At 44.9% G+C, this 27990-nt stretch overlaps 1 protein-coding gene across 7 annotated transcripts in view; it reads left to right on the top strand.

The window, feature by feature from the left end:
* Positions 1-26935, top strand: part of LOC110493160 (probable helicase with zinc finger domain) — a 61863-nt gene extending 34928 nt beyond the window's left edge. For 4 of the 7 annotated variants that reach the window (XM_036949701.1, XM_036949699.1, XM_036949702.1 and 1 more), the window contains 12 exons: positions 672-855; positions 1682-1910; positions 4812-5085; positions 9812-9863; positions 11016-11203; positions 12999-13221; positions 13370-13452; positions 14176-14668; positions 18788-19007; positions 19176-19743; positions 21583-21880; positions 22434-26935. In XM_036949701.1, the coding sequence (XP_036805596.1) occupies positions 672-855; positions 1682-1910; positions 4812-5085; positions 9812-9863; positions 11016-11203; positions 12999-13221; positions 13370-13452; positions 14176-14668; positions 18788-19007; positions 19176-19743; positions 21583-21880; positions 22434-22795 (3174 nt within the window). In that variant the 3' untranslated portion in view covers positions 22796-26935. The remainder of the gene's footprint in view (positions 1-671; positions 856-1681; positions 1911-4811; positions 5086-9811; positions 9864-11015; positions 11204-12998; positions 13222-13369; positions 13453-14175; positions 14669-18787; positions 19008-19175; positions 19744-21582; positions 21881-22433) is intronic. The other 3 variants (XM_036949705.1, XM_036949704.1, XM_036949703.1) reach the window with 3 other exon arrangements.
* The last annotated feature ends 1055 nt before the right edge of the window (positions 26936-27990 follow it).

The following is a 27990-nucleotide window of genomic DNA, read 5'->3' as shown; positions in this document are numbered from 1 at the left end:
CAGGAATTACCCTGCCTCCCTTTGATGATACTGCACCTGTGTCAAACAGCTCGGGACATTAGCATAATGTCATAGGTTTAGGTTGCCTTCATTATGTGTGTGTCCTGTTTGTCTGCTGATGTGACGTCTGGATTCTCCTAGTTTTTTTCTTCTTCTCTCGGCTGAAAAGGCCCCTTGAGCAGCTGTCATTTCCACCGTCTCTTTAGTTCTGCTTTCTCTTTGATGGTTTTAGGCCCTGGTTAAGTACTTTGATGACTCGTAAATAATGGCAAAAACTTGATTAAAATTGACTGTCTCCTGTGTTGCCCTTGTAAAGATTCAATTGACACCAATAGAAGATGAAAAGGTTTTTGGTGGGAGGCAACAGAGCTAGGCAGGGCGCCCTGCCTTCCAGGACAATTGTTTCTATCCAGCTCAAATGACCATGAAAAAGCACACCACCTTGTAGTCAGTGGGGACTGGGGAGTAGGGTGAAGTTGCCCCTAGACACTGATCTTGGGTCAGTTTAGCATTTCCCCCATTTATGGTTAAGGCTAGTATTGGGGGAGGGGAAGCTGATCTTAGATCTGTACCCAGGGAAAACTTCACCCCGGAGAGATGTCGGTTTTTAGACATGATCTATGAGAAACACTGGCACTTGAAACCAGTCTCTCCCTCCTGTGTTACCCGAGGTGTTTGAGATCGTGGAGCGGGTGGAGGAGATGCGTAAGAAGTGGCCGGTGGCGTGGGGCAAGCTGGACGAGGGCAGCATCGGCGTGGTGTCGCCCTACGCCGACCAGGTATTCCGCATCCGCGCCGAGCTCCGAAAGAAGAGGATGCACGAGGTCAGTGTGGAACGGGTGCTCAACGTCCAAGGTGAGAAGAATACTTTGTTGATCCATTTTCTTACAGTTAGATCTGTGTTTATTTCATTTAACTTATGACACTACATTCCACTGTCACCCATGGCACAGACGGCCATTTTGGCACATATTTGCTGTCAAATAGAATAAGAATGTCAATACTGCAATCACAATGGAATTGTAAAGCTCAAATCCCATATTACTCATACACAGGACTTTCACTGTGGAACTTTCCCATTCTCCCATTTCAAAATAATTTTTGGGCATTCTAAGAGAGCCAGCGATTTTAGTGTGACCCTTCCCGTTTCTACCCGCCATCTCAGAGATTCTCAGTCTCTCAGTGACTGTGTCTGAGATGTGGGGCTGGGGCAGTTGGCAGCAGCACTTCACATCCTCTCTCCTAACGTAGTCTGTCTCTCATCTCCCAGCTCCTCTCGTCTCCGGGACGAGGCTAATGCTCCCACTGGCAACACACACTCTCTCGCTCTCTCTTTCACACACACACTCCCAGCCATACGCTGCTGCTTCCAGCTCGTTAACTCTCTCATTAAGGAGAAGATGCAGCGATCAGGACGGGTCTCGCAACACACAGCTGTCTCTGTTTCTCAATGTGGTGTTGGTGTACAGTATACACACACACTACCTGGAGTTTGAGAGGGTGTGAATAGTGTTTTTTTTGTATTGCAAACGCTTAAGCTTTATCATGAATAATTTCTGACGTAATTGGATCGTATTTTGGGTCATGACATGAATGATGTCAGCGCCTAGTCGAGGTACTTGGATCATATAATGGTTATAATGTAACCATTATAATGTAACCCCCCCCACACTCTCTCCAGGTAAGCAGTTCCGGGTGCTCTTCCTGAGCACTGTGCGCACACGGCACACCTGCAAGCACAAACAGACGGCCATCAAACGGAAGGAGCAGCTGGTGGAGGACTCGACGGAGGACCTGGACTACGGCTTCCTGTCCAACTACAAGCTGCTCAACACGGCTATCACTCGCGCCCAGTCCCTGGTGGCCGTGGTGGGAGACCCCATAGCGCTCTGTTCGGTGGGCCGCTGCAGGTATGAAAAACAGATCAGGAAGTGTTGTTGTCATGGGTTAGGGCCCTGTTTTGAATACTTAAATGAATCCTTCCTTGAAGAAATCCCTGATCTGACATGACATGTATTGCTCTTGACTGGGTTTGAAATCTTACTGTTTTCATGTTCCAATACATGTTCTGAAGTCTCACAGTAAATATGTTACGCGTTGCTGTGTGTGTGTGGGGGGGGGGGGCACAGTCAGTGTGCCAGCTGTGCAGGAAGAAGTAGAAAAGTGGGGTTATGTCTCCCTGCCAGGCAGGCTCGCTCTACCTCTGCCCCACACTCATTCGCACACCCTCCCCAAGCCCTCACCAATGCACGCCCGCGGAGTGTCCGCTTAGGATGACATCATAACGCCAGGCCCTGCCAGAGCCGTTGACATCAGCAACGTGCTGTGTTTCTGGGGTGTGTTTGTTTTGATATTGCTGTCATATTGTAGAAGGGGGCACTACTTTCAGAAATCATATTTTAGGAGTTTAGTTTTTCTCCAATGGAACTGAAATATGAGGGGGGGGGTATTGAATTTGGTGCAGCTATTTGTGACCTAAGGAGTTCTCATCTCTGCCCTGAATAGAATTAAGCCAAAATCGACACTTTGCCTAGTTCTGTGTTGATTACGTCCAAATATTTTCCCCATATTCAAAACATCTTCAGATTCTGCTAGCCCATTCCCCATTACACACACACACACCCGACCCCAGCTGCAGCCCCTCTCTCCCGTCGCTATGGCAACTGTTGAGCATCAGCCAATCGCGGCATCCGGCTGCGGCAGTTTAGAAAATGTCTCCCCCAGTTAAATCAATGGCGCTAACGAGGAAGAAGCTCTGTTTAGATGGACTGTCTTAATGCCTGGAGAGGGGGGGGGGGAGACTGTCAGACTGTCACCTTTAAAAAGAACAGACCAGTGGACTGGTCATGGCCCCATAGAGTAGGCTGCACAGTACATGCGCGTGTGACGTGCATAGACACTCGCTCATACACGTTTACACTCAAGCACGCATATGACACACACATGGAGGGTGGGTAAGAGGAGCATGAAAGCGAGAGGGAGAGATGATTGGGGCGTTGACTCATTTTCGATATGTCACAGACCCCCCCCCCCCATGTTGGTAAGAACACGGCACTGGACACACACTCACACCACTCTGCTGTGCCTGTCAGATAAACCAGTGGGTAGCCACAAAGGTTAAGCGGTCTGACTACAGAGAGCGGCCATAGCAGTTCTATATACACATATACCCCTCCACAGTGAAATGTCACCAGGCATGTTATGATCTCTATCTTTTTAGATGCTTCTATTATTGCTCACGTGATCCACACTGAGCGTCACTTGACGTGTGGAATACAGTCGCGCTCTTGATAAAATGCACATTGAATAAGCAAACAAGTTGGCAGTGAACTTACCAATTCAGATTTGTTTTACGGTTTGTGTGCAATTGATAGAATTTGGGCTTGAAACTCAGAATGAACAGATTGTAGTCAGAACAGTAGTCTCCGTCCATGCTGCCCGTTTGGGCTTGATGTGGGTCATGGAAGCGATGCCTTGGAGTTGAAATGGATGCCTTGGAGTTGAAATGGAACTGACCCTGTTGGGGAGTAGAGTGATTCTCGCAAGCCTGCGTCATAGTGATGCTTTTTCATAGAGACGTCTACTCTAGATGCGGTCATTTTCAAGTCACAAACTCTGAGCCCTTCTTTGAATATTTCTCGTTGGGTTTGCGATGAGTATGCAGTGTCATTTGAAAGCACCTGTAGCTGTCGCACACTGGTGATGTAAGGGACAGTTGTGAATAGGAACCCGTCTCATTTTGATGACATAATTTCACAAAGGGGACAGTTGTGAATAGGGGACAGTTGTGAATAGGGACCGGTCTCTGTTCCTTAATGGGCTGACAGCTTATTTTCCCCTCGGTCGCAGGTTCTGCAGTTAATATGCAAATCTGTGAGTAATTTCCGGAAATGTTTGTTCACCCGGACATTATGCAAGCTGTGTTTCCGTACACACTTGTATACACACACACACACAAACATGCAAATCATAGACACACACACACACATGGTCTACTCGTCAGAACTGAGATGTTATGAACATGCCAACCCCACTAAAGACATTTCTTTTCAACTTCATTTGCTTTGGTGTTGCTGCCTACAATAGGCCTTTTTTTAAATGGACCATGATTTATTCATTTATGCTACACTACATGATTTAGAGTCATATCTACCGTAGTGGGTGGTTTAATAATTGAATTCTGAAAGTAGGAACCTTTCACATGAAGATTCTGTGCAAGATTTGACTTTTTGTTTTATTTCAACTTTATTTTGACAGTCTTTTCCAGATGAGCCCTGTATAGCACCCCAATACACATTCAGCTACACATTCATGCACACCCTTAAAATACACTTTATTATACACGAAAAGCAAAACAGAATCATGAAAAACAGACATTATTCAGTAAAGATGTTCCTTAATAAGTCTGAAATGCCCTAGAGGCACCAATTCATCAAATTTTAAAGCGTGTTGTAGATCGTTCCACATATAAGGTGCAAGGAAATTTCAGGTTGATTTACCTAAAAGAGTCTCCAGAGTTAACCAACCCTGTGAACGGGTTTGATAACTTGTCATTTTAAATCTTAACAGTGATGTTAGGTAAGTCGGAAGTTTGTAGAGCAGGGCTTTGTAAACAAAAAGAGCGTAAATGATGTGATCTACGTGACTTCAAACTGAAGAGGGGTGGGTGGGTGTGTGTGTGTGTGCACTATGCATTTCTTGAAATAGTAATGACTTAAGTTGGCGTGTGAACGAGTGTGCTCGTTCGAGAGTCGAGAAAGTGCATGTATGTCCATGCCACTCTCATCACTCCCTTTCCTCCCTTCTCACAGAAAGTTCTGGGAGAAGTTCATCTCCATCTGCCACGAGAACGCCAGCCTGCACGGCATCACCTTTGAGCAGATCAAGGCCCAGCTGGAGGCCCTTGAGCTCAAGAAGACCTACGTGCTCAACCCGCTGGCGCCCGAGTTCATCCCCCGCGCCCTGCGGCCCCAGCCGGCCCAGCACCCCCATCATCACCAACACCATCACCAACACCCACACCCCCAGGGACACACGGCCATCAAGCAGCCCCAGCAGCAGCAACCGCAGCAGTCTCCCCCGAAGGTAAGTGTGTTAAGCCTGGGGGAGGGGTGGCAGAGCAGCTGGGCACTTGGGTCTTGGGGCTATGGGTCTTGGGTGTGGATATGTACTAGGATACTGAAGGCTGGAGGTACTGTGAATTGAGGTCTTTGTTGCACTAGGTTTTTGTGTCAAGAACTGCAACGCTGCTGGGTTTTTCACACTCAACAGTTTCCCGTGTGTATCAAGAATGGTCTACCACCCAAAGGACATCAGCCAACTTGACACGACTGTGGGAAGCATTAGAGTCAACATGGGCCAGCATCCCTGTGGAACGCTTCCGACACCTTATAGAGTCCATGCCCCAACGAATTGAGGCTCTTCTGTGGGCGAAAGGGGGTACAACTCAATATTGGGAAGGTCTTCCTAATGTGTTGTACACTAAGTGTATATTAAGTGAACCGTGATGAGAGGGCTGTCACAATTACCTTATAACCGTGTAACCAACAGTTATGGATGAAGACAGTCATGGAAATAAACTAACCATACAAATTGTATTTATTTATTATAATTTTGTGTCAAACAAACATCTGCTTGAATACAGGACTGATGGGCATTCGTGCATTTGAGTCTGTTTCTGCTGTAACATGGCCTCTACAACATGATAAAACGTTGTTGCTCGTTGCTGATACAATCAAGTTGTTGTAGCAAACAAGTCCTGGTTTGCCTAGGCAACGCCCCCTTCCTGCAGCAGCACATGCAGTCAAGCGTGGAGGAGAAAATGTCAGTCTTAACAAAAATAGGATAGGACTGGCCACTTCAGAGCCTAGTTCCTCTTTAGGTTTCTTCCTACAGTAGGTTCCTGCCTTTCTAGGGAGTTTTTCCCTAGCCACCGTGCCTCTACATCTGCATTGCTTGCTCTCTGGGGGTTTAGGCTCTGTTTCTGTGTAAGCGGTTTGTGACAACTGCTGTTGTAAAAAGGCTCTCATTTGATTTAGATATAGTGTTTTGGTGGGGGGGGGGGGGGGGGTGCAATCATTTGGCTGACCAATTACCTTCATCTAAAATTCCATGCCTTTGTCACAGCCCTAATGAGAGGGATGCATGGCTCTGGCTATCCAGCGTCTTTGTCTTGGTGGTAGTAGTACAAGAGTACACTCGCGTAGTCAGTGGTTTTAGGGCTCAAGGAGTGAATCTTATTTTCAATGAAATTAACTTCAGTTCAATACAATGTAATTGGTTCCCTCGCGGGCCTTTTGGAAAAAAAATATTTTTTGTGGTTGCAGCAACAGTAGTTTCCTGTCAAGTAAGTCCTCTAGGTAGTTTTTATTATTATCGCAAAACCGTGTTTTACTTTTCGAAAGTGTTTTTTTTTTGTGTGTGTGTGTCTCGCCCTGTGAAAATGTTAACTGTTTTTCTGCTGTCCTCGCTACTGGCATAAAGGTGAACTAAATCACCACAGCTGCCAAGCCCCTCTATCGCTCCCTGCGTCTAATGAGGTGGATATCCACATCTCACACACGTGTGTGCAGACAGTCGCGCGCACCTCCACACACGCTAACACACATAATAGCACACACTGGCACGCATACTGGCACACACACACACACACACACACACACACACACACATTGTGGGTTGGTTACAGGCTCTTACTCTTTTTTAAAATACTACTCCAAACAGAAAGGTCAGTAGTAAGCCTCGCTGTCTCCTGCCATGTAGGGCTGGGCGGTAAACAGTATCGGTATTCATTCATGGACCAGTTTGGATTTTTACTTTACCTTCCATAATGTTGTTTTAATGTCAGAAATTAAATGTTACATTATTCAGTATTGCCTCAAAAAAAGGATGATAATCATCCGGTTTTTTTGCCAGTAACGGCTAACAGTTGAGAACTACTAGTTAACTTGCAAGCACAACAGTCAACAACTGAGTACAGACCCCCAGAGATTGTCTGACTGCCACTACTGGTGGAAGTAAGAATTGCAGTTGACACTGAGGTTACAAAGTCATATAGAATCATTATTCTCGTAAAGGATTTTTGGGGGGTACTAAATAGAGGAAATGAATGCAGGAAATTAAGAAATTTATAAATGCTTGAAGAGAAAAAATAACTATGCAAATGGAAACCATTGGTTGAGTGCCAGAGATGAAGTCAACCAAAGAGGATTTTAAATCTCTTATCGAAAGTCCTACAAGTATGACCACTTCACTGTCAGTTTAGTCCTATTCTTTATTGTTGGTTGGTTTGGTTGAACGCTATAAAGCAATCGGAAAGAGAACTCCTATTGGGGCGGCAGGTAGCCTAGTGGTTAGAGAGTCGGACCAGTGACCGGTTGCAAGATCGAATCCCCGAGCTGACAAGGTAAAAATCTGTCGTTCTGCCCCTGAACAAGGCAGTTAACCCACTGTTCCTAGGCCGTCATTGTAAATAAGAAGTTGTTCTTAACTGACTTGCCTAGTTAAAGGTTAAATAAAAACATTTAAACCACTTAATTTGTTGCCGTGCACTATAACTTTTTTTATTATTCACAAACGAATGGTATTTTGGCCATATTGTATGACATACACATACATTCTTGTATACACAGTACACATACTCAAATGCCAACTTGCACCTAGGTGCGTGCACATACTCATATGTGTCAAACACACACATCCTGACAGGGAGTTTCACCTCTCGTCTGCTACAGTTGACACTCAAAGTATGTTTTCCATTCTGCCCTCACCAAAACAAAGACTTGCTGTAATCTATCTTATGTGTGTTAAAAGGCTGCTGATAAAAGCATCTTCTAGAGACACTGCTGCAGAGAAATGTGGCCAGACCTCTTCGACACAGTTTGTTTGCCATCTTGTGTGAGCTGACTGATAACCGTGTGTGTGTGTGTGTGTGAGAGCGCGTGAGCCCGTCTTGATCAGGTATTCATCCTCCAGGTGCATCTGACATTGCTGTCACTTTGCGTAGACTCGTTCCGAGCTCCCAATATCACTGGTCCAATATGGCTGCTAAGTAGGAAATGCTGCTGCCATCACCCGGTGTCCCCTGGTCTGAAGGTGTCCTCCTCCAGCTCTGTCTCAATCTCCCTCTCTAGCTGTGTGGCACTGGTCATCTGGCCTGGCATAGACTTAGAAGGATCTATGCCAGGCAGATGCAATGGAGCTATCATTAGCCACTGTATTGTACCTGTGACAGAGGTTGGCTTGGCAGGAGTGACATTGAGAGTAGAGGTCGACCGATTAATTAGGGCCGATTTTCAAGTTTTCATAACAATCGGTAATCTGCCTTTTTGGACGCCGATAACATTGCAATCCACGAGGAGACTGTGTGGCAGGCTTGTCCACCTGTTACGCAAGTGCAGCATTAAAAGGACCTTGTGGCTTGCAAGAAGCCAAGGTAAGTTGCTAGCTAGCATTAAACTTATATTTTAGAACACAATCAATCTTCATGTAATCACTAGCTAACCTAGTAATATCATCAACCATGTTAACTAGCTTGTCCTGCGTTGACTTTATTTAACTAGGCAATGTTATATTTAATAGTGAAAGACTCTCACTTTTAATAGTTTAAAACAACTACAAGAAGCATTCCCTGAGTGTCTAAACCTATAAAGGGAACCCAAACCAGCCATCTAACCTATCATGAGGCGCATCCCTCCCAAGGGAAACCATGGCAAGTGTTATCAGTTAACACCACCACCTAGGGGGACTGCGTGCCTCAGCTCGGCTACGCTAAGACACGCTAAAGTCGATGATTGTGTACATTCCTCAGTGCATCAATAATGCAACAGGTTTCAATCCACCGAAAGTCAATTGGATCGAGAACTTCCATGTTGTTGGTCACATAACAATCAATGTCAGACTTCGTTGTTGTTTGAAAATAGATACGGCCCAACGTTGTGAGGGCGTTAAAATGGAACCTGGGGGCACAGAATTGCCTCTCCCTTCTGTATGGCGAGCGAGAGTGAGTGGAGATGGAGAGAGATAATTAAGACTTATTGGTGCGTGCTTGTGTAAGTTGCGTTGGGAAAAAGTGTCTGCTAAATGGGGTATTGTGTTTGCTTGCTCACTCCAGTTAGTGTCAGTCCTCGTTAGCAGAGAAACTGATGAAAAACGTGCGTGGTGTATGCTAGCCTTTTTAATACAGTAATAATGTAAGGAAGCGCTTCTGTGTACGACCATCATAACAGCAAAAGAACACCCAGTTCCAGCTGAAGAGTTTATTAGATGACATGCCAGTGTAGGATGGACATTTTTCAATGAGCACAGAATTGGTCAAATTATTTTAAATAAGGAAGCGAGGAGTGGGAAAATAGGAAACCTACGGCGTTTTGATATCTTAGGGCCAGTAGTATTTCTGCCCACATGACTTGACCGCATGAAAGCGAAAGTAGGCGAAGAACTCAAATGCAGGATGTTTGAAATGTGTTGACCCATTTGCTTATTCTTTCTATCAGCGTTTTCCCTAATCCGGTCACGTTAGGTAAAACTCCTGGCCCTAGACTACTATAGCTGCCTCTCTCATGAATCCGCACGGTGGCTTTATATTCAAGAGCTGCAGTGAATGCATTATCCTCCAAGAGTGTTATTGCCTTTTTAGATTCAACAGGGTTGGCTATTTTAAAGTGTTTTGGAAGCGTTAACCATGTAGCCATTGTGACATATGTGGGCCATCGCCTGCCCACCGCTTCATATAGGGAGCCTTGCACTCCTCCACTTCTCTCGCTCCAGCGCTTTCTAAGGGTGCCTCCCTCTCTCTCTCATTCTCTTCCAGGGGAAAGGTCAACATGCGAACCACACAGAGCACTTCCCACCTGAAGGATTTGGTGAGTGTCCATATTTTCTCTTCCTTCCATCATCTGAGTGTTGACTTGTCTATTTGTATCCACTTCGGGATACTCTTTCTGGAGTCCACACGAATCCCAATACAAACCACTCGCACACAGACAGAAACAGTTACCATTGTTAGTGTAAGGGTGAACAAGTCAAGAACACCATACTCTAGCTGTATGTAGTTTGAGGCTGAAGCACTGTCCAAGTCTTAAACTTCCATCTCTCCACAAACATACTCAAAATGTGTTATTCATAATACAGGAAGGACACCATATTTCTTTATTTTCCATTGATTGGATTCACTTCTCAATGGTTCACGTTCCACTGGGATGTGAATATTCACTATTAGAGAGCTGTAGCACAGAGCACAGTGTACCCTGCTGTGTAGGAGCTCTGTCACCATGATTCTAGTCACCCCGTATGGAGAAAGCACCAGGCGCGCAGGGGAGAGATGGACAGGAGGAGGAAGGAGGCATATTGTGCCATCCCTTTAGACAGAGAGCTGGAGCGACGAGAACAGGGAAGCGTACCAAGAGTACCGTCATAACAGTGTACATGTTATTACTCTCATCATCGCAGTAATCACTGCCAGCATAATCAACATAATCATGCAACAGAACTGAGCGCTCCGTCACCATCCTGTCCCCCATCACCCACCTCGACGTCACCGGCAGAACTTTAGGCCCACAGCTACTGTGGCAGTTTCTATGAGGTTAAATGTTCTTTATCCCTGTCTGGGGGTCAAGGAATTATCCTTCTAGCTAGATCTTCACAGGAGCTGTCTACACTTGAAGACCAACATGGTGCAGTTGTTGTTGTGAAAAAGAATGCAACACAGTATTAAGTTAAGACATCTTAAGTACCAATTGTTTGAAAATACAATAACTTATCTCATGGGGAAATTAGCTTGGTCTGCATAGGCACAAATAACACAGACCAAAACAGTGATTTGGTCTAGATAATAAAACCCTTAGCAACAAGACCAGCCACTGCTGAAATGAATATCACTTAGGAGTAGCAAATCATTAGCAGATATAAACTTTTATGTTTTATTCTACTATTCTCTTCTACTTCTAAGAGTTGCACATTGTTAGCAGATGTGAACTTTTATTTTCCTCTTCCCTTCCTCCCCCAACCCTCTCCAGTTCAACCCAACCCCCCGGTGTTGATGGGCAACCCCATCCGGGCGTTCACGCCGCCCTTAGGGGGCACACCTGGCGGCATGGGCAAGTCCCCCAGTCCCGTGCAGAGGATAGACCCCCACACGGGTGCCAGCATCCTCTACGTGCCCGCCGTCTACGGGGCCAACATGGTCATGTCCATGCCACTGCCCGTAAGTATACTGCTACTGGGAATTGTAGTTGTTTATTGTTGAGGGAAGACTCAAAATATGTGGGTTTTGGTTTGAATTCATGCATTTTTGTAAGTGTGTTACTTTGAGTCGGAGTTGGAAGGGGTTAACTGTGTGCGCAAGAGCATACAGCGTACCGTACACTCTTATGCATGCTAGCACACACACACTGACTTACACAAGTCTTTCAGTTGGTGTTCGTTCTTGGTCTAAATGCACTGTTTATTTGAGATTCAAAGAAAACTAGATTTCTTTGGGTTGTAACGTGATGAATCAGTCGAGGAAAAAACATGGACCCCTTATGCAATACTGCATTTAATTCAGACTTGTCAGTTGGGCTGTGGTGTTACGCCGAGTTGTTAACGAAAACTCAGCAGCGCGTAACGATTGCTAATAGAGTGTCAAAATCCCCATAAGCTTGATTGCAAAATGTTCTTTTTCTGTTTGGGCCCTCGGTCTCCGTCCGTCTCCTCCTTGTCTGAAAACAAGACAGAAAACAACACGTTAATTGAGAATAATGACTTCTGTTAGTCTGAACATTTTCAGCTCGGCCCGCGGGGTGATATTTCATGCTCGTTATTCCTCGTTCAGTAATGGAAAGAAAGTCAACTCTCTCCGTCTAACCCAACCTAGGCTGTTTTATTTTCCCATTAAACCATAATGGCACAGGGCTGATAGAATGAGTTGGGGTTTTTTTTTTAATCAGGAGTATGATTTGCCACAGCAAATAGCTAAGTGTCGACACACGGAGGGGAAGACTGTTTAAAATGATGTTCTCATTAGATACATGGCATCCTTTTTTCTGTTTCATCATTTTGGGAAGCAGAAGATTGTTTTACTGTTTTCAGGGCCCTTTTCTTTATATTTGAGGAGGATTTTTTTGTCATACTTTTTTTTGATAAATACATTTATATAGGAGTTAGTTTATTATGTGGACCATGCAAACAATCGGAGAGCCTTCATTCCTTCGCATACCAATGCCTCTTTTTTTGGGGGGGGGGGTGAGTGAATGTGCTTTGTTCAAAATGGCCTTTTTTTAAAATGTTCATTGTATTCCTGCTCACTATTGTCAATCAATTTGCACCCACTGTAATAAAGGGATATGTTTCACTCAACCAGTCGGTCTGACAGGTGGCAGAGACCGATCCAGCATCAAACTGCTCTCCCTCACCGAAACAGATGAATATTTGAACACACTGTCTGTTTCCTCCGACCTGCATCAGCCACTGTGCTTTTCACATAGACCATCTGCACATGGGGGGGGGGGGGGGGGGGGGGGGTTGTGGTATATAAAACAGTTTATAATAGCAATAAGGCACTTCCCTGGGGGGTTGTGGTATATAAACCAGTTTATAATAGAAATAAATATCTTCAAAATGCTTAAATATCTAGCATGGTAGTTCAGCTCGACGCATCAAGGCAAGCTGCGTTCACTCTTCAACACAGTATCTCCTGCATATGTATTTACTTGCCATTTGTGAAAGTCTTAATGCATTTTACTAGGATGTCCATGGGGAAAGAGGGATCATTGCATAAATTGGCCTAGGTACCAAGATCACTCTTTAGGAATGATCTGTTCCCTAGACTTGCACTTATTTGGTTCTACCGATATTTTTATTTATTTAACAGGGAGAATGCACTGTAGTCAACATTTTAGAATGAACTTCGATAGAACACCACTGGAATTAGCTGACCTGCATCCTGTCGAGCCTGTCTGCTCTGACTAGGTGTATTGCATGGATTGATTTATATTGACTCGTATTGATGTGATGTCCAGTCTGTCCCCATCCAGTTGCCGTGGCCCGGCTACCAGAACCGCTTTGCCATGGACCCACGCATCATGAGCCACCAGGCGGCCATGGCCTACAACCTGAACCTGCTGCAGGCCCAGAACCGGGGCTCGCCCATCCCCTACGGCGGAGTCACACACCCCTCCCCCTTGGGCATGGGCCAGCAGACCAGTCCCGACAAGGAGCTTCAGACTGATTCTGTCAGAAACGGTGTGTAGCAAATAAGTTGAAGTGCTTTAATGTGGAAATTGCTAGAAACTGTGTGAAGTTGGTGTCTTAGCACAGTAACTCACACACAGCACAGTAGCTGAAAAGTTGCCTGCATTTTTGAACCCCCCCCCCCCCCCCCCCCCCCCAGGTAAAATGGACGGGTGTGCAAAGTCCGAACAGAGTCGGCTGCAGACACCAGAGAGGAAGACCTCGGAGATGAAGGACAAACAGGTATGTTGTTGACTCGCTCTGTAGTCACGCTGTGGGCTTAGTTGGTGCTTTATCACAATGAGAAAAAGGACTTTTACTAGTCTCCATTAAAGCCTCTATTTAGCAATAATTCAAATAATACATGATTTCAAAGAGGAATGTTTTGCTCACGTATTTACAGAAATAAGTATTGATATTAGAGTGGTTGGTTGTTTAGCAACAAAACCGACGTGTGTACAACTATGGGGAGAAACAGACTGGGTTGGCTTGATTGTTGACAACATGTAAACTATATTTAGTCTCCAATGTTTTTGAAAACATAAATACATTTGCACAATCAGCACTTGTTTTCTCTCAAATACATCGTTGCAATTGTTGGTTAGCGAGCTAGCTAATTTGAGCCTTATTAGCATAAATGTGACATCAGTCAAAACAAAAAAACAACACATGGTATCAAGAACAAGATACAACTGGCTGAAACGAGCCACCTGCGATTTCCCCACCTAGCAATTTCTTGTCATCGTTTCTGGCCGTCCAGAATCACAACAATACACAGACTTCTGCCCGAATGAAGCATCGTGTTCTTGACGTTGTCAGCTAACCAACCCATTTATAGTTAATGAACCATTTAGAATTGATACATGTATAAATGAATACAGTTTAATTTATTCTGTAGAATTGCTATATGGCTAAATGAGCAATGTGATTGTAGCCCTGCTCACACTTTGTTTTCAACTGCTCCAGGGAGAGTGTGATCCGGGCGGTGGCCGGGGTCTGGACTCTCAGACGGACGGACTGGGCTTCCCCAATGCCATGCTCCACCGCAAGGACAACTCAAGCCAAAGACCCCTCAATTACCACCTGGCGCCCCCCAACCCGGCCTTTGCCCCCCATCCCGTGGGTCGGGCCTTCCCCCCACAGTACCCCGGCGTGTCCAGGCTCCCCTTTAGGGTGCCGACCCAGCACCCAGGTGGGGGCCCGGCCATGGGCCAGCATCACTCGGCCCAGCTATCCCCAGCCTACGCCAGCGGCAACCACAACCCCTCCTTCTTTGGTGGGGCCATGGCCTCCCACAGGGGTGTGCCGGAGACTGAGGAGGAGGGGCCGGAGGAGATTGGGAATTCCATCAGGTCCCAGATGGGCCACCAGGTGGGGCACCACCCGGCCCTGTCGCAGCCCAGCCGAGTTAACAGCTTCGGAGAGGAAAACCAGGAAGGAGGCCTGGGAGATGGGATGGGTGAGTTCTACCATAGAGTTCAAATTCTACAAGTGCAACTTTTTTTTTGTTTGTCCCCTCTAACCGGGAAGTTTATTCAAAGCAAGGTAACGATAATAACAACAAAATAACAAACAAGAATCTGTAAATGTTGAATACTCTTGTTGTGATACAGTTGTAAATGTGTGTTGCGTAAGTCTGGCTGTGGTTCAGGAAGGGCCAGTTTGGTCCACAGATGGTCCCAGAAGGCAGGCTGTGTGACGGGGCCAGTCCAGGTAGGTCCTGGTCTTGACCATTCTGGCCAGACGGTGGTGGGCAGACATCTGCCTATGTGGGATGTCCTCCAGGATACCAGGATGAGGAAGTCCCTGTGCTCCACCAGCATACGGAGAGTGGCCAGTCTCAGCTCCAGCGAGCACCAGTTACTGCTCAGGAAGTGGTGGCTGGCGTAGAGGCTCGCTGTGATGTTGTCCACAATGTCCTTCCCTAGCTGTAAGTCCCTGCTGTGCAGACAGAGACATAGGGAGGCCCCAGGACTTGTCTTTTCTGCTGTACGACACATAGGCGTCATAGCGGTACCTGGGGTTGGGCCTCCGCAATCCTTCCTCCAGCCAGCCTCAGACAATGTGGAAGAGGGCCAGCTGATAGAGCAGGACCACCAGCATGAAGAGGAGCAGGGCCATGGAGGTGCAGAGGAACAGGACAAATCCCAGGTCCAGGGTCCAGTTGGCCTCCAAGTTCTGGATATCGTTAGCAGTCTTGCATGTCAGCTCCACTTCTCTGGCCTGAAACAAGATGACCTGGACTTGTTTTTGTCTCTGGGCCCAGGTCATTAGCCAAGCATTGTCACAGCTGCAGTACAGGTGAGGATCCGCGAATAGCGTGTACCTCAGGTTGGTCAGGGGTTCTGGGAAGCTTCCCATCGTGGTGAACTCCTCATCGATTCGCGCAGCCAGCTGCCCGAGGGAGTGCAGGTTTCTGCTCAGGTTCTCCTCTAGACTTAGGGTTCCACTGTCATTAAGGTTCAGGCTCTCCAGCCTGGTCAGGTTGTGGAACATGGCCCTGGCTGCAGGTAAAGGTCCAGTTCTTCCAGCTTCAGATACCTCAACTGCACAAGCCTGTTCAGGTCAGTCATGTCCGTAAACTTGGCATAGAGCTTTGACTGGAAGTCAAACTCCTGCAGGGAGGGGAAGTACTTTGCGGCAAAGTGAGACCCACACAGGAGGCGCTCTGTCTTGGCCGCGAGGCTGACGACAGATTGGAAGAACAGCCTCCAGCAGTCTTGGAAGGACACGGTTGGGACACGGAGTCGAAGGGCCATGCCTGGTTTTGGGGTCGCTGCCAATGATAATGGACAGGATGTAACACACTGAGAAAATTGTTATGTGAATCAACCCCTGAGGGAAGATTCACACTATTCTCTGACTCACTGGTTGGAGGGAGAAAGTTTCCGGAATCTATAGTCTTTAGGGAAGTAAGGTGGATGAATGCATGAACTTTGACGTGAACAACTGGGTTATCTTCCAGTGTTATGGTCTCCAAGCTACGCAGGCCATAGAAAACGTACTTGGTAATCTGTGAAATATTGTTACTACGTAGGTCTAGGAACCTCAATTGACAACATGTCCATTAAATGTAAAGTAGACAATAGTGGTGATTTGATTGATTGCTAAATCCAGCCACTCCAAATGTGTGAAACAACAGAACTGCTCTGCGATGTTATGTTGAGCCATTTCAGAGACAGTGTCTTCAGCCAGGTGACGGGTCTCTTGAGTGTCAGTCACAAAGAACACCAAGCTCAGCTTTGTCAAAAAGGGAAACTCATCTTGGTGACATTCTTCAGATAATGTATCAAGCTAAAGTTTATGCTGGCATGAAATCCAAAGCCAACAAGAATTATCATCTTTATACCCAAGCAATTTTTGACTGTGGATGTGATGTAGTTCCTGAATTTACAGTGATCTAATTCAGGTTGTGTGATTGACAGTTTGAATATACCGTCTCACAAAGGAAATGCTTTTCTCGCCAAAGGGAAAATAACCTAATCTGTTGATACCAGACTGCAGAAGCTGTTTCTGTACCGCATCAATAGCGGGCAAAGACAGAGATGAGATGTTTTCAAAGCATTTGAATGCTCCTTTTTCTCAACGACGTGCATTAGGGAATGTAAGAAACACCTCTTGAAGACGATAGAAGTAAGGAAGCTCAAGAACCGCTCCCTTTTTGGTTTCGGAACAGTTCAATGACAATCTCTTCTGATGTAAAGTCCAGGCTCGAAAGCCTATAATTATTAATAGACTTCCTCCAGGTTAGTCAGGTCAGTAAAGGTGTTGGATAGAAGTGATGAATTGTAACACTTATTGCAGTACAGAGAGAGTTTCTTCACCCTGGACAGCCCCTTGGAAGGTCTCCGGAAGAATCGTAGGCAGACACCCCTGTATGTAAAGGCTCTTGAGGTTGTCAAATCGAGACAGAGCGCCAGACAGCAGGACAGACCCTTCTCTTATCTCAAGACAGAGGGCAAGGTAGTTTGACAGAATGATGGAGAGGTTGAGGACACATACATCCCAGCACGTGGCACTGAGGTTGCCGTATGGGCATTTAGGGTGAATGAACTCCCAACTCCCAAGTTCACTTCAAGTCTTCTCATAGAGAATGTATTACTCAACCAACCTCAGGAACCAACCATCCATGCTGCAAATAGTCCAAACTGGAAGCCTCGTTTTTCTTGTGTGAAGTAGACACTGGTTTGAGAAAAATGTGTTGATGCTCACACTATAGTTTGTCCAAGGACATAAATGTCTTGTCCAGAAATGTTTCTTGTCATTCAGTGACAAAGGCCTGCGCACAAAGAAGGAAGCACCTTTTTCCAAATGGGACGAGATGTTGGTGAAATGACTTGTCCAGTGGAATGATCACCTTGGAGTTATTTCACTGCTGTGTTGTAGCTGTGTGCATTTCCTGTTGATCTATTTACTGTATGCATGTATAGCTTTCGCTGCAGTCTCTTCCTAGTCTGTATTTTTATGACTTGGGACACAGATAAGGTTATAATTGGTCAACACTTCAATTAGTTTTTCTTCAGAATCCCCGAGAGGAGGTGGTGGTGGTGGTGGTAGTGGGTGTGTGGTCTGTATCTTTTGACATGCAACAGTCTGAGGTCACGTTAGACTAAACTGATGGTTCTGGGCACTTCGGTGAGTGCCTCCTGTTGTTGTGGGAGATCCAGTAATCAGTTTTGCCCCTCGCCTTTTGTTTTAAAGTTGATGCCAGTATCACTTTCACATAATTACACAAAAGGTCAGGTAATTAGCTATAGGGAAACAACGTTTTTGAACTTTGAATGGTTCAAGTCATGGTTAATCCAGAGAAAATAGTGTTTGACTGAAATTCTTTATTTGAAATGGCTTTCTGAAAACAACTATTTTCCATTTGAGTGGCTGGATTTCAGTACCGACCTTAGGCAAAGTTCCAAGTTCTTTTTCACCCAGAAAGGATAACATTACACTGTCAACCTTACTCTTTCACTAAATATATAATCTGTTCTCTGAGCAAATGGGAAGTTTAATAAAAGGTGTTTTTTTTGTTAATTAAACCTAACGCGTGACTCTACAGCATTCATCTGGGTTTAATTATACCGACATATATGAATTTAATAATTAAACACCTTTTATTTAAATGATTCTGTCTGAACAACTCTTGTAGTTCCAGTTTGCTCTTTGTTTCACACACCTTGGTTGGGCTGTGAGGTAGCGACCGTAGGCTATGGCTTGTTTTTAATTTGAGTCTTTGACCGGGTCCAGAAACAACCCCTTGTCACTACAACTTTGATATTTTCATATCTAAAGACACTCGGACAGGCCTAGGTTTAAGCAATCTGTTGATGTCTCCTAGTCTTCCGATGCTTCTACTACTTAGGCAAACACTTTATCTTTTGGTATTTGTTAGTCCACTGTTGATACACTCCCAAAATGTTTTGCATGTCAGCAATTACACTTTCAATATATAGAACTTTCAAAATACAGCAAGTGTCACAGAATGATGTTTTTTACATCATATGATGTGACACTAATATAATAGTTTTTTGATACAGTATCAAACCATAATCTAACAATCTCGCTCCCTCTTTCCCTACAACAGACTCCCTAACTCTGGAGGCCCTGAGCCAGCAGGCGCGGCTGGGCCAGTGGGGTGAGCCCGGGCCCTTCCTCCAGGGCGGTGTGGCCTTCCCTCTGCCCCAGCAGCTGGCCCATCTGGCCCAGCCCGGCCTAGCCCGCTTCCCCCCTCAGCTGCTGGCACGGGCCAACTGGAGAATGAGCGCCGGCATGGAGGACGAGGCTGGCGGACCGCCTTTCACTAGGTAACCTTCAGGGCCGACAACGGCTTTGTCTTGTTCTCTTTCTCTCCCCCGCGCGCTCTTTCGATCTCGGGCTGTTTTTCCTCTCACTCTCCGCTCACACCCTCTCTTTCTACCGACTTGACTGCCTTTGGATATTAAGGGTATATATCTGTCTTCTGTCCTCCGTAGGTTCCCAGGCCTCCTAAGAGAGATGGCCCCCCAGGATCAGCCCGAGATGCAGCCCCCTCCCCAGTCCCGCCTGCTCCAGTACCGCCAGGTCCAGTCCCGCTCCCCGGGAGACCCCTCCTCCCCCTCGTCTGTAACCTCCAACCACACCGGCCCCTTCCCCCCTGGCCCCTATCCCGGCCGAGACCCCACCAGCCACGAGCTGGAGCTCCTCAATAACCCGGGTCTCCATCAGCACCCGGGGAACCAGCTCTACAACCCCAACACCTACCCCCACCAGCTGGGCCACTCTACTACCCCGCCCCCGCAGGTCAAGTACCTCCTCCAGGAGGCCCAGTGGCCTCACGGCGGAGCTGGCGTGGCCCAGAACCACATGCTGGCCCAGGGCCAGGGCTTCCCCTATGGGCTGCCCGTCATGGCCCACCCCAGTAGACAGGAGCAGGTCCACCTCATGCAGCTCCACCACCAGCAGCACCAACAGCAGCAGCAGGGTCAAGGCCCAGGCCAGGAGCCCTACCACCCTCTCTCCCCCAGAACAACAGGTGCCACCGCCCTTCACAATGTAGAAGAGGTAAGGACCATGCTCCATCCGTGTGTGTGTGTGTGAAGAATAGAGTTGCTGTCACCGTTACTAGTATGCCCTGTCTGTCACTTCCAATGCTACGTTTTAGCACGGACGGGTGCATGTAAATGTATTTCAAGATTTTAATACATAAATGTTTGGAGAGAGAAAATTCTCACCATGACATCACAGGAAATGGAAGCTGTGACTTTCTCACTCTCTGTAATTAGTTTTTCTGACCTAAAAATGACTGTGAGAAAAGGAGACGTGTATCAGTTAAAGCGCAGCATATTGCTCAGAAGCTCTCCTAACGCTGGGAAAATAGTTTCCTAACTTTGTCGGAGTAGAAAGTTAAAGCCAGGTGACTGAGGACAGGAGATGCTAGGGCATAGCATTAAGGATTTCTGTGGGTGAAGGTGTGGTCCAGGGTTTGGGCAACCCTTGTCCTGGAGAGCTAGTGTGTGTGTGTGCATGGTTGTTCATTAGGCACCAAACGGACAAACGAGCAGGGACTACATGGACTTGTCCAACACAAATTTTAATTTCCCAGTGCAAAATGTTTGAAAACATTTTCCGTTGCGGGTCCCTAATGAACACGACCAAGGCATTTGATCCTACCCAGCTGGGTCAGACCACAGAGTGAATAAGCAGCCCTCTCCATCCTACGTATGTGTTATTGTCTAGCCTGTTCGATTAACGTGGCAGCCTAGTCGACCTCGTGGCATTTTCCTTTATTAGATTTTAACAGGCAATTAACGTTATTGGAAGACATTGCTCTTTTCGGGTGCCAATATCCGATCTGAAAAGGATATTCGCCCACAGTGTATCCAGTTGAAGTGTTAGGACTCCAGTGTTTTCGCTGCGTTCATTTAGCTGTGGCGCTGTGCCACGGTAAATCATAGTATTTTTACCAAACATATTTTCGATAATTTGTCCAGGTGCAACATCGTTCTAAAGGTTATTTAGCTCTTTGCGCCGCTGTGGCAGTCAAACCTGCCTGAGCAGGAAACGCAGGGTGGCTAGTCAGACCTGGAGAGACGGCACACCACCTCACCTCTCACCTAGTCAAGTTTCAATACTGCACTAGTCAAGTCTCACCCCTCCACCTAAAACAAATATGTTTTGGGGGGAAAACGGCTAACTTCTAGCAATTCTACACATGGGGAAGAAAACTTTGCAATTTTATAGCTAATCTAAAAAATATATATTTTACCCCCTTTCTCTCCAATTTTTTGATATCCAATTACTATATTGTCTCATCGCTGCAACTCCCCAACAGGCTTGGGAGAGGTGAATGTCGAGTCATGCGTCCTCCAAAATGACCCACCAAGCCGCGCTTCTTAACACCCGCACGCATAACCCGGAATCAACGTTCAACTGATGATTGAAGTCAGTCCTTTTTTTTACTGAAACGGTCAGATTTTCCAAAACAGTTTTTGCCCCCCCCCCCCCCCAAGGGTCTCTCACAGGCTGAGGCTCAGCTCACCACAGTCATCAACACCTTTGAATGGTGTTCTGGTCCGAGGGCTGTTCTGTTTTCATACCACTGTCCAATTTCAGAATGGGTGTTTTTCTCTACTGCTCTTCGGAATGCTCAGCCTGTCCCCTCATGTGGCTCTTATCACGTCTTATTGGTATTCCCTTGAGTTTTCCAGGATTTTAATCATGATTCCCTGCATCTTCCCAGCTTACGGGAACTGTAATGGGCACTCTGGCAGAAGAGTGAATGTGTTGTATAAGTGAAATGAGAACCTTGTGATTGACCTAGATTGTCTTTTTTTCTCTCTCCTTCCTTGCCTCCTTTCTGTGTCCCACCTGTCTCTGTTATTTTCTTTCTCCCTCTCTCAGTATGAACCCAGGGGTCCCGGGCGGCCCCTCTACCAGCGGCGGATCTCCTCCAGCTACCCAGACGAGGGATCCCCCGCCAACGCCGCCGCCTTGGCCCAGCAGCAGCCACAGCCCTGCCCGCCAGATCCCCAGGAGCACCCCCACACACACCAACACCCTCACCCCCACCAACACCCCCACGCCCCCTACGGCTACCCCCCGCCCGAGCTGTGGCCCGGCAACGGTGGCGGCCCCGGCCCGTTCCAGAACATTCCATGCAACGGAGCCAGCACACTCATTCAACACCGGGACCTCCTAGGTATGTATCAGCAGCACCACACATGACTTTTTAAACCGTTATCAAACTGTTATGCTAATTATTCAGCATTCTATTGACTATGTACCCGAACGAGGTACAGTGCAGATCAAGTGTAACCTACTGCACTCATTGTACTTGGCAGTGATAATTCTAGCAGTGGCTGGGTTGTGACAGGTGAGAGCCAGTCGGGGTGTTCACTTTCTGACGGTTGTCATTAGGGTTTGACCTAGTGAGTACAATTTGAAGGCTGTTGGCTTGTTGGCCACTGTAAGGTTGATGAATCCTCCTGCTGAAATGTCTGTCATGTTTCTGCCATTGTCAATGAATCCAACAATGCAAGCGTGACAAAAGCAAATGTGTCAGTTTCCTTCCCAAGTAGGACCATTTGTTCTCCTGACATTGACAAGTAATCCCCAACGTATTGTATTTTTTGGAAGTTGAATCTCTTCATCCCTAATTTCTCCTCTTTCCCTTCTTCCTACTCTTTCCCCTCTTGCTCTGCTGCCTCTCGTCTTTCCCCTCCACCTCATCCTTCCTCCTTCTCCCTCTCCAGTAGCTTCCAAGGCCCTGCGGCAGGCAGCAGAGGAGCAGATGAAGGCTGAAGCGGCAGCAGCAGTAGCTGCGGCCCAGCCTCCCGCCCACTCCCTCCAGCACCTCGGACAATTCCCCCCTCTCATGCCCAACAGCAAGCCACAGCAGCAGCAGGCCGCCCCAGAGCCCGGCCAAGGCCCCGGGGGCCCCCAAAACCCTGGCAAACCCCCCACCATGTCCTACGCCAGTGCCCTCCGCGCCCCACCCAAACCCAGAGCTCGTCCCGAACAGGTCAAAAAGCACAGCGACCCACTTTCCCTTCTCCAAGAGCTGAGCATAGGAAGTTCAAATGGTAGCAACGGATACTATTCCTATTTTAAATGAGTTTCACCCCAGAGAAATACCCCCTAGAAAAATATAAAGAAAAAAACATGTAAAATATAAAGAAAGGAGAAAAAAAAGATAAATGGCAAAACTTTTGAAAAATACAAAAAAAAAAACGGTACAAGTGCTTTTACAAATCGTTTCTATTCACCGTTTTTGTTTCCCGCTTTTTTATTTTGTTTTAAACTTTTATTTGTAACAGTCAAATCTTTCTTCTGTTTCACATATCTGACATAAAAATTTTAAAAAAAATATGTAAAACATAAGTATATATAATGGATGCATTACTGGTATATATACATACACATTATGTATATATGAATATATGCTTATATTATGTACACTTATATATGTACGTAATGCAAAAAAAAAAAAAAGTAGAAAAATTAACTAAAAATGATTTTAAAAACACAAAATTTGGTTGACCACTTGGCTGCCTGTCTGTTTTCCCTTGTTGAAGTTGGTTATGTTGGCCACTTTGTTTTTTTGTTTGTTTTTTTTCCCCATTTTTTAAACATTTTGAGTGGAATTCTATGTCTTGATTTTCATCATAGTTGTGTTAACAGGGAAAAAGCTAAGTGGTCAACTAATTTCATATAAAATATATGGAGCATTGTATAGAAGTAGATACATTTTCCTCTAATCTGTACATATAGAGAAAATAAATGACTGAGTTGTATGCCACAGACATGTACCTAAATTCCTGTATCATGTTAGAATTTACATTTAGACTTCATTTGGTTTGCTTTTAATCCTTAACCTTAGACATTCTCACCTGAAAATCATCTTCAGTAACAGATTAGTGGAGTAAATGGGATTTTTACATACATGCAAACACACACGATTCAGAATAAAACTATTACTTTATTATACATTTATACAAATGTGTTGGTTGCACGTCGATTCCTTTATTTCACTGGCCCCCTCTCGTTTAAAATATAAAAATAGAGGATAGATGATGATTGATTGATAAGCATGCAAAGCCGCATCGAAGTGAGGTCTACTGTTGTCTGATTCCAACTTGGAAAAACTAGTTTCCGGAAGAACCATGGTACTCTGCCGTTTCATCTGAGGCCCAAAGATAGTTGTTCGATTGGCTTTCCCATTTGTCCGTTAACCACTGTCTTTGAAGTAGGCATATTGCGTGATGGGGTTAAATTCCAAAGTGTTACATGTCCAATCACATGTCGACCAAACATCTAATCAGTTAAGCAAAACTGCAGATCAAATTAAAAAAAGTATGTTGAGAAACTTGAGACAAACTGTATAAATGAGTGGCTGGGTAAACGTGGGTCATAACTAAGGCTCGGCTGCTGAGGGAGTCTGAAGGTAATAGAGAGGGATGACGGCCAAGTTTTAAAGATTTTGATTCACGTTGAGTGAGATGTTGGGTCTACGTCAGTTATCTCCTTGTTTTTCTTTGACCCACTTCAGAGCTTTACGGTAATTTTAGAAAGGCTTGAGAAAGATCCTGTCACCAACGTTCCCCAACATTCCCTGGTATTTCTGAAATCCCGGTTTGAGGTTTTCTGGAATCAGCAAGGGAGTAAGCAACTAGGGAATCGTCTGACTTGGAATTCTTCAACCAGGATTTCTAAAAAATAAAATCTGGGAATTTGGGGAAATTTGCAACCCTAGACTATTTTTTGCAACCCTAGACTTGTGTAGGACTTCGGCCCGAAAGAATACCGGCTGGTTTAGACCAGCACTATCAGTTACCATTTGGTTCTGTCTTATCATCTGAGTTGTACTGGTACTGCAATACCAGTCTTTTTCACCGATATTCCATGTACTCTTTGTCATCAGCGGACATCACTTTTAGCTACCAACCTCTTGCTCTGATTAGATCGTTGCTTAGATGACAGAACTCGTTCTGTCTGTTTGCCCTGGCAATTTGCCTGGAAATTTAGACAGAAAAAAAGATGATGCTTTTATTTTGACTACTCAAAATGTTTCAAATAAATGCAATCAGTGTGGGTTATTTTAACCACAACATTTTTTAAAAATTGTTCAGGCGTTTGTAGGATTTTTCTGACATGCATTCCCATTCAGTGATGTATTTTGTTTTTGGGGTGACACGTATCTTGTGAGTGAAATCGATTTGCATTTTTGTAAAATAATTTGCTAACAACCATCAAGCTGTCAAATCTTTATACATATGTATGGTGTGCACACTCAAAAAATAAATTGCCTGTAGGATAAAATGATAATGACAATTATTGCCGATTATCAAATGCAAATTTGTGACTGATTTTGATTGACTTGGTAGATTATTTTTTGTGTGTAATAGCCACTGTTATCACATTTACTGGAAACCATCTTCTCTCAACTTTTCATGATTCATTTATTTTTAATTGGTTAATGGTATGTTTCAGTATATTTTAATAAAATACCCTTGGATTCTAACTGGTACATTTTCTGTAACTATTTAGTCATTCATTTTAAAGTATCAGCCCGTCAATCAAAGTTTTTTTTTTTTTTTTTTTTTTTAAAAGAGTCAAACATGCTGTCAGCAATTCAGGAAGCAAATCTAGTTGGAATGAAAAACATCTCTTAAACATAGTTGAAACAATCATTCAAAACATTTACGGGGACTTCAGTTCATTTGAATTTTCCAAGGTCCAGATTCAAGAGGTTGTGAATTTTAGGTTCATCACAACAAAAAAACATACTTGTAAATATGCATTTTCTAGGTATTTACAAACAAGGTTTAGGGAGTGCCTCAATTTTGTAGAAGCTGTTTAAAAGAAGAGGTATGCCCTTTTTAATTATGCAAATTCACAAAATCAACTCACAAAAATGGACATGGACCTTGTTGGCAGTCACAGCATCTTATAGTAATATAACTTTTTAAATTCATTTTTATAAGATGGTGTCTGGCTGCTTTTACAAAGTTTTTTTTGTTGCAGGCATATAAAATGTTATTTTACTGTAGAATACTTATTTTTAAAATCAATGTTGCAGGAATTATTTGTCCTTGGTTCAGTTTTTCCGCTAAATCCATTTAAAAGAGGTTTTAATTTCAGCGGTGCTTTGTGGTTCGACAATAATTTTTCATGTAAGACTGTACATTCATTCTGTGCATGCCAAGATGACATGGCTTGTTTATATCCCCGATTTATCAAATAGTTTATTGATTTGTGCAACAACAATAAAAATGTTTTTGTTCTCTCCCTTCCAAGTAACATTTTGGTATATTATTTGATCTGTACAATGACTTGTGACTTTATGAACAAAAAAGTATGATATTTTACTAACATGTCAATGAATTATGTAATGCTCATGTAAGAGTTGTTTTTCCTCCCAATTATTTCGCTGGGCAAAAGTTGCTCCCAGCCATACGGGGGCACATATATTATAAGCTTTGAACGTCTTTACAAAGAAGTGGATATCAAATTTGAATCAGTTTTCCGCAAATTAGTTGTTGGTTAACCTCTGAATTGTGCAAGACTTATTCCTCACAATTTCTGCAGTATCTGATCTGTATTTGTGTAAAATCCAAACCGTAAGAGATTGTTCTTAATAATCTTGTCCAGTAATAGTAGGTCTGTGCTTGTGTCCATACCGGGCCTTTTTCAGGCCTTTATTATTGCTTACTCACTATCAAAATCTCCATTTTGTGCCGTGTCATGACTCGTGACCTGACTGACTTTGCATCGAGACTGAAGCTTTTAATTTTGTTTGTAGTCAACCAAGTTTGAATGTCAAGTTAGCCTCCACCCAGACCCAGTCACATATTATTGTGTGTAAGTGGCTTATGAAGGTTCCTCACGTTGCTTTCGTAAAACAACCTAAACTTGAACGGATGGTTTTTGTGGTGGGAGCAGCCTTTTGCCCAGCCAGTAGAGAGCACTGTGTTCAGCCTTTTGTAAAACCACATCTCCTGTTGTCATCCATCTTGTCTCCAGTCTCCTCTATTTCTTCCCCTCCCACAGTAAATCAATGGCACGCCTGTTAACTGTTATCCCTCCACTGGATCCACACAGGTGGGCTACATAATGATGAATATTTCCCTTTCACTCTTTTCAATTCAATTGGTGGTGGTCATAATAAAGGATTTCGACTTTGTTTCAAAGGTTTTATTTAATTTTTATTATTTTTTAAAATGTGTTTCTCTATTAAAGTGTCTTATTGAATCAGTTACTCTTGTTGTTATTGCAGAGACATACTTCAGTTGTTGGATTGGATGAGGTAGAGTTTTATTGCGAGTTTTATATATATTTCATTGAGTGATTTCCCTGTGGAAAGGAAGTGCACACCATGTGGCTCAATATCCCAAAAGGAACACGAAGGGTTACGCAACTGACTTTACTCTCATTAAGTCCTTAGCAGTCTCAACAGGTGCGCAGGCCCGCTACCCATAACTGCTGCTAGTGGTTTACAGTAAACCAACAGGTTGCACTCAAGACCCACAGGCCAATAGACTTGCGTCTTGTGCATTTGATGCTACTATTGGCTTAGAATCAACCGAGGGAGCTCTGAAGTATTTTCCTCAATGTTTCTGTTTTTGATCCATTCTCCATGCGGTTGCTCCCTCTCTTCCACCTTCTCTGCCACAACTAACTCCAGCTGTGAGTTTTCGGAATCTAAATTAACCCACCAAGGGAGCGTAGACTGAAAATTTCCGTCTCAACAGCCTGGACTCTTTCTGATGTGGGGAAGGACAGGGAGGGTGCTCTTGCTCCTCTTTCATCATCCCCCTACACACACAGTGAGGGGACGCTTCCACAGACCATGCTGTCATTCCTGCCAGTGACCAGCGCAGGTTCCCGGCAGGGTTTCCAGCAACAGTAACCATTTCACAAATCCCCTCTATGACCATGCTGCAAGGCTTTTTTTCTCACAACAGGTTTGTGTTCATCGGGACACGCAAAGGAAAACCTTTTGCAACAAAGAACCAAATGAGCCTTTCTTATTGGGGAAGTCCAGGTAGTCCGTCCCGTTTCTTCCGTTTTGTGCCTAAATGAACACAACCCAGGTGTCTTGTATACAGGAGACAAGGATGAAAGAGCGCGGCAGGTAGCCTAGTGGTTAGAGTATTGAGCCAGTAACCGAAAGGTTGCTGGATCAAATCCCTGAGCTGACGAGGTAAAAATCTGTCATTCTGCCCCTGAACAAGACGGTTAACCCACTGTTCCTAGGCCGTCATTGTAAATAAGGATTTGTTCTCAACTGACTTGCCTAACTAAATTTTA

The sequence above is a fragment of the Oncorhynchus mykiss genome, chromosome 17, assembly GCF_013265735.2.
Source record: "Oncorhynchus mykiss isolate Arlee chromosome 17, USDA_OmykA_1.1, whole genome shotgun sequence".
Lineage (NCBI taxonomy): Eukaryota > Metazoa > Chordata > Actinopteri > Salmoniformes > Salmonidae > Oncorhynchus > Oncorhynchus mykiss.
The sequence above is the reverse complement of the archived record's forward strand: the minus strand, read 5'-3'. Positions and strand labels throughout refer to the sequence as shown.